At 33.6% G+C, this 7,639-nt stretch overlaps 1 protein-coding gene across 1 annotated transcript; it reads left to right on the plus strand.

Moving 5' to 3' along the window:
• Positions 1-523: 523 nt before the first annotated feature.
• On the plus strand, positions 524-2,621 carry LOC101490530 (uncharacterized). The gene is made up of 4 exons (XM_012718764.1): positions 524-649; positions 701-1,246; positions 1,459-1,940; positions 2,405-2,621. Exons 1-4 carry the CDS (start codon positions 524-526, stop codon positions 2,619-2,621), a joined length of 1,371 nt encoding a protein of 456 aa, XP_012574218.1.
• The last annotated feature ends 5,018 nt before the right edge of the window (positions 2,622-7,639 follow it).

A 7,639-nucleotide genomic window follows, 5' to 3' on the forward strand; every position in this document is an offset into this window, starting at 1 on the left:
AAGCTACTCAAGTAAGAAATGATACACATGAACCAGCCCAAAATGCAACCCAAACAGAAGACAATATTGAGTCTGATGGTGAAGATAGTGTTGTTAATGTAATTTTTGGAGACTCGGTTGATGAATTGCCCATGAATGATGGGTTTGATGAGGTCCAAATAGGTGGCGACAGACTTGAAGGACAAGCAAGGGTAGGTGGTAAGGAAATTGAGTGTCAAGTTGAAATTGATAAGAGGAATGGTGCAAGTAAGAAAGGGTCTAATACTAACAAAAAGTAGAAAGAAAGTACCAGTAAGAAAATAGGGAGACCTAAGAAGATTCGTGTTGAGAAAGAACATATAGTGGATGAAGATGAAAAGGCTAATGTGTCAAGTGATGATACTTTGAATTCGGCTTCAAATAGAAAGGAATGTAAAATGCAAAGTGAGAAGGAATTATTTGATGAAGATTATTTTATAGAGGAATTGGAGAGTGATGATTCACAAGAAACTGAGAAGTATCCTTTATTTGTCATGCCAAAAAAATGGAAGATTATAAGTGGTTTTTAGGAACCCTTTTCACTGGTGAAGAAGAATTTAAGGAGGCTATGACAACATATGCCATTCATAATGGGAGGGATTTGAAGTTTACAAAAAATTACAAACTAAGAGTGAGAGTTAAATGCAAGGAATGATGTAAGTGGTTTGCCTATTGTGCAAAGTTACCTGATGAAGATACATGGCAACTTAGGAAACTAGTTGACACACATTCATGTAATAGAGAGTATAAGGTTAAATTTATGAGATCAAGTTGGCTCGGGAAAAGATTGTACTCAACAGTTAAAGAGAACCCGAACATAAAAATTACAGATGTTTCTAACAAGGTTCATCAAAAGTGGAATGTTGGAGTAAGTAAGATGAAGGCATTCAGGGCACGTAGGGTTGCAATTGATATGGTTGATGGATTATTCAGAGAGCAATATCTAAGATTGTATGATTACTGTCATGAGTTATTAAGATCAAATCCAAAGAGTACTGTTAAGTTAGAAGTCCAAGCTACAAATTCGGAGCTAACTGATTATGTGGACATACCCCTTATACCAAGTTTTCAACGCCTATATATGTGTCTTAATGGATGTAAAGAGAGTTTCCTAATTTGTAGAACAATAATTGGTGTGGATGGTTGTTTCCTTAAAGAGTATTATAGGGGTATGATTCTTGCTGCTGTGGGTAGAGACCCAAATGACCAAATGCTTCCAATTGTTGTGGTTGTAGTTGAAGGTGAGACAAGAGATTTATGGACTTGGTTCCTTAAATTATTAATTAATGACTTGGGTGTACAGCAAGCATGCAAATTCTAAACTTTTATATCTGATCAGCAAAAGGAATTCATTTAAGTTCAATTAATCATTATACATTTATGTTAATATGTTTATTTATGTTAATTTATTGATGTGTTAATTTCTCTTGTTTACGTTAGGGATTGTTGCCTGCAATGGATGAGTTGCTTCTTGGGGTTGAACAAAGGTTTTGTGTAAGACACCTCAATAACAACTTCAGAAAAATGTACCTAGGGAAGAAACTTAAGGAATTGATGTGGAAGGCAGCCAAGTCAACATATCCTGAACAATGGGAAAGAGAAATGAAAGAGTTGAGGAAGGTTAATGAAGAGGCCTACAAACATTTGGTGAAGATTCCACCAATGTTTTGGTCAAAGTCAAGATTCAGTTTCAATTCTAAATGTGATGTGCTTGTCAACAATATGTCAGAGACATTTAATAGTGTCATAATTGGACCTAGAGGGAAACCCATAGTGACAATGCTTGAAGACATCAAACTGTACTTAATGGAAAGGTGGGCAAAAAATAGAACTACATTAGAAAGGTACACTTGTTCTGTTCTGCCTCAAATCAAGAAAAAGTTAGCAAAGGAACAAGAATTATCAAGAATGTGGATGTGTAGGTAATATTGTTTTTTATGCTATGGTTTTGTTCTGTTTTTTATTTCTATGGTTCTGAAATTTGTTTTTTATGCTAAGCTGTCTGAAATATGTTTATTATGCTATTGTACTTGAAATCTGTTTTTTATGGCATGATTTTGTTCTGAAATCTATTTTTTCTGATATGATTCTTTGTCAATTATTGATATGGTTTTGAAACATGTTTATTATGCTATAGTACTTGAAATCTGTTTTTTACGGTATGATTATGTTTTGAAATCTGTTTTTTATGCTAAGCTGCCTGAAATATGTTTTTATGTTATGTTTTTTAAGCTGCCTGACTCTATTCTGTTGTGAAATCTAATTATGTTCTGTTATGAAATCTAATTATGGTATGATTTTGTTCTGTTCTGAAATATGATTATGTTCTGTTTTTTATGCTAATTCTGAAATCATGTGTTAATTCTTGTTATTCTTATTGAACAAGGTATGCTGGTGAAAATATATTTGGAGTTAGTAACATCAACCACATAGGAGACAAGTTTGTGGTATCACTGGAAAATAGAGAATGCTCATGTAGGAAGTGGATGCTCACTGGAATTCCCTGCTGCCATGCAGTTTGTTGCTGTAACTTCCTCAAAAAAGATCCAGAAGACTTGATTCCAACATATTATAGGCGAGAGACATATGCGACTTGTTACTGACCTGTTATTTACCCAACAAATGGACAAAATATATGGGCTCAAACTCCATATCTTGATGTCTTACCACCACCATCAAGAAGGCTTCCAGGAAGGCCCAAAAGGTCAAGGAACAAATATGGTGATGAAAAAAAATAAGGACTCGACAATGATTAGTAGGAAAGGGATGTCAAGTAAGTGCACCAACTGTAAACAACCTGGTCATAACAAGGCATCATGTCCAAGCCAAACCCAAGAAAGCCAGACTCAAACTGAAGTTGGTCAAGCCCAAACTGAAGTTGTCCAAGCCCAAACTGAAGCTGTCCAAGCCCAAACTGAAGTTGTTAAAGCCCAAAGTCAAGCTGCCTAGACCCAAACCCAAGCCCAATCACAACCTATCAAAACTAGAGGAAGACCCAAGAAAAACCAACCCACTCAACCTGTCAAATGCAGAGGAAGACCCAAGATACTACAGTCTGCACAAGGTCAGTCCCAACCTGCACAAGTCCAGTCCCAGCCAACACAAGCCCAGTCCCAGCCTGCACAAGCTCAAGCTCAAGCTCATTCAAGCACTTTTAGACCAAAGTTCAAAACATGGAAATTGTAATATTATGATATGTCACTTTTTGCTAGTTTATGATCAGTTTATAATCAATTTATGATCACTTTTTGTTAGTTTATGAACAATTTTTGTTGGTGTATGATCAGTTTATGATCACTTTTTGTTAGTCAAGCACTTTCTGTCAGTTTATAATCACTTTATGTCATTTTGTACCACTTGAAAGCGAATTATGGATTATGAATGAATGAATTATGCAAGAAATGGTTTGTGATCATTGTATGCCATTTTGTACAATCTGAAATAGAATTATGGATTATGAATGAATGAATTATGCATGAAATGAATTATGCAGGAAATGGTTTACGATCATTGTATGCCATTTTGTACCACCTGAAGCAGAATTATGAATGAATGAATTATGCAGGAAATGAATTATGAATGAAGCAGAATTATGGATTATGCATTCCTTACGAATGAATGAATTATGCATCTCAATTCTGATTTTCTGAGATTCATAGCACCATGTTGACTTTCTAATTTTCATCAATTTAAATTTAATTTTTAATAATACAACTGCAGACAAATCAAACATTATATTAATAGTTATAATTAAAGAAATAACAACCAAGATCATTGGAGCCATGATTGATGCAAAAGAAAATTACATTAAATACAACAAACTCTATCATAACTACATACTTACAACAAATTTACTACATCAACCTCAAGAAAATTACATCAACTACAATAAGCTCATTTTAGAGCTAAGATCAACAATAAAACCACACATGCTACACCAAACAAAACGCATAAAAATAGCAGCAACTTCATCTTAATAATGGTTGACTTATGATCTCCATGCATCTTCAAAATGACATTCCTAAGAGTCATAATCTCCAACTCCTTTTGGGGGCACTCTAAACATTGTGTATGTATCTGTTATGGAGTTCTCTGTTGTGTTTGAGGCATATAGTATAAATCCCAAACAAAGTAATTGCATCTACATTCAATATCATAACTCTACAATTGATGAACAAAAACAACATCAATAACAAATCAACAAGAATCGAATAACAAATTTCTAATTTGAACCAAAAAAGCATAAATCTAAAACCCTAATATAAGAAAACCAGTATGAAAAACAAAATCCCAAAATCCAATCTAAGAACCTCAACTAAAATATCGAAAACCATAAAGGTATTGTTGCTTACCACAAAATTCCTACAACCCCAAAACTTTCTTCCTCTGTTTGGACCCCATTTTTCCACTGTGCGCATCACGGGTTTCAAACTACAAGCACAATTTGGCAGCTCACGAATTCCATTGGAAACGAAAGAACCATAGTTGTAGGATTGTGTATTTGACCCATTTGAACATGAGGCGGCCATGGATTTTGAGTTTTGGGAACCGTGAATATTATTTTTCATGGATGGAAGAAGAAAACGAAAAGAGGAAAACGAGTGGGACAAGTGAAAACCAAACAAGGTATTTGGAAATGTGAAAGAGAAGAAAACTGAGAAGAAAACAAATAAGGGAATTTGTTAAGGTTGCCTTAACGGAAACCCGCTTAAAGGGTAAAATTAAAATTATTTCAAAAGATAATATACTGAAATGGGAAAAAAATGTTAAAGAACTAAAACGTTACCTGAAATTAAGTTAAGGGACCACAAATGTAATTTAGCCTTATTAATATTTCAAAACTAATAATTTATAAATAAAAATAATTAATCTTTTAAAATACATTAATAATCAAAACTCTCATATTCAAAATAATCCCTATAATAATACTTATTTTTCCAAATACTCAAATTAAAATATTACCATCATTAGAGAACAATCGAAATTATAAAACAAATAAATATAGCATCAACACTTTATATTAATTACTAAATCTTAATAAATATATACAAAATCACAATGTCATGATAAGTATATAAAAATAAAGGAAATCAAACACAATATCACTACTATCTCAAGATAATTATTTATAAAAATAAAAATAACTAAAAATAGAAAATAGTTATAAATAATTGAAATATAACTACGTGCATACTTAATATAAGTCAAGCGGACATAAAAGTATTATATTAATTGGGTATGCGTATATACACGTAAAATCGTATAAAATCTTTTTTTAATATATATATTACACTAAAATACTATTATTTTTAAAAAATAGATCAAAGAATAAAGTATAATATTTATTATTTATATCACTCATGTAATCTAATATTTATAAAACTAGCACATCATATAAATCACCTATATAACGAAAAATTAATTTAATCATAAAACTATTCTAAAATAATATAGAAACATAATTAATTATTTAAAATTTGATTTCATTAATAAAATAGTTTATTATAAAAATGATATGGTTACAAGTGTTCTTACTACTTGAATGAAATTGTGATATTACCTGAATGTACCACCTGTTTGATCTTTTATTTTGTGATTGATAAGACTGGATGATGCATTGTGAGTAGTGCAAACTAAAATATTGGATTTTATTGTGATCGACTGATATACATATATAATGATGAATGTGGTGAAGTCAAACTAAAATTTATTGAGTTGTGATTTTGAGTTAGAACTATTTTGTCATCATATAGGGAGGGTTTGACAAACCTAGTGATTCAAGGAAGTACAACTAAATGAGCCTGATCGTGGAGGGCTACAGTCGAACTGTAAGGTAAGACTGATATACCTTGGGGGTACCTCTAGTAGGGAATTCCTAAATGGATTAGTGGGTTATTCCCTAAGGTCGGGAGCTACCGTGCAACACAAGAGTACCCCGATCGTCGCTTATATGTGTCTCAGGTTGAGTTGAGGGGATCTATGAGAATTTGGCCATTCATGAATTGTTCGTCCACTCTTGTAGTGGCATAGTATCAGGCCTCCTAACCAAGTACTTCAGAGTAGAATGGTACCAAATGATGAAGTATAGAGTATAGGACATGCATATCATTTCATCATTGTGATTGTCTTATTGTGAATGAATTTGATGAACCGTTGATATTATACACTTGACTGCTTTTGAGGTTGTGATAATTTGATTGCTTGCGTGTTCTTCTCGTGTATTTTATACTGTTACATAATTTCGATACTCACCCCTCGTTGTTTGTGTTTGGCGTTTGCGATGGACGCAAATGAGTTGTAAGTTGCAGGTGATGACTAGTACCATCGGAGAGGAGGAAGCCATCATGTCTTGGAGACCCTTATTATATGCATTGTGTTGATGTTATTTTGAGTATTTTTAGTTTGGGAATTCCCGCTCTGATAGTGACATCGGGTTGGGACTATATTTGCACTTAATTTAACACATAAGTATTTGTACTTCAAAAAAATTTGTTGCCTGATATTGTGATTACAAGTTGTTAAGTTTGATGGAACCTTTGAATTTATTTGACGTGTTTGTGATTATGTGATTCTTGGTATGGATTGGCTATCTGCCAACCGTGTCCGCATAGATTTTTTTAGTAAAACCATTGAATTCATGAGTCAGAAGAGAGGGATAAGCCTAGCAATATATCCACCAGCCAAATGAAGGCACTCTTTAAAGAAGATGCCCAATTATACATGATCCTAGCCTCACTGGAATTTGAAGAAAAAGTGGTAATACGAGATGTTCCTATTGTGTGTGCATTCCCTAAAGTGTTCCTTGAAGATTTCACTAGTTTACCACCAGAGTGTGAGATTGATTTTAGCATTGAACTTGTGCCAGATACTGGACCCATATCCATGGCACCGTATAGGATGTCTCCTTTAGAATTTTCTGAGCTTAAGAAGCAATTGGAAGAGATTTTAGTTAAACAATTTATAAGATCTAGTGTTTCACCATGGGGTGCACCTATGTTGTTGGTTAAAAAGAAGGATGGCTCTATGAGGTTATGTGTGGATTACCGTCGACTTAATAAAGTGACAATCAAAAATAAGTATCTATTACCTAGGATAGATGATCTTATGGATCAATTGAGAGGATCATGTGTGTTTAGTAAGATCGACCTGAGATCAGGTTACCATCATATTCAAGTGAAGCCTTCTAATACCCCTAAGACCGCCTTTAGGACCCGTTATGGCCGTTACGAGTATTTGGTTATGCCTTTTGGTGTGACTAATGCACCAGCAGTGTCTATGGATTACATGAATCAGATCTGTCATCCTTACCTAGACTCTTTTGTGGTTGTGTTTATAGATGATATCTTAGTGTACTCTAAGACTAAGGAAGAACATGGTGAACATTTAAGGATAGTCTTGAAAACCCTTAAAGAGAAACAATTATTTGCCAAGTTGTCTAAGTGTGAATTTTGGTTAGAGGAAGTAAGTTTCCTAAGACACATAATTTCAAAAGGTGGAATAGCTGTTGATCCTGCAAAAGTGGAGAGTGTCTTAGAATGGAAAGCACCTAAATTAGTGACTGAGATTAGCAGTTTCCTAGGATAGGCAGGTTATTATCGTAGGTTCATAGAAGGATTCTCCA

The sequence above is a fragment of the Cicer arietinum genome, chromosome 1 (genome assembly GCF_000331145.2).
Source record: "Cicer arietinum cultivar CDC Frontier isolate Library 1 chromosome 1, Cicar.CDCFrontier_v2.0, whole genome shotgun sequence".
NCBI classification, from domain to species: Eukaryota; Viridiplantae; Streptophyta; class Magnoliopsida; order Fabales; family Fabaceae; genus Cicer; species Cicer arietinum.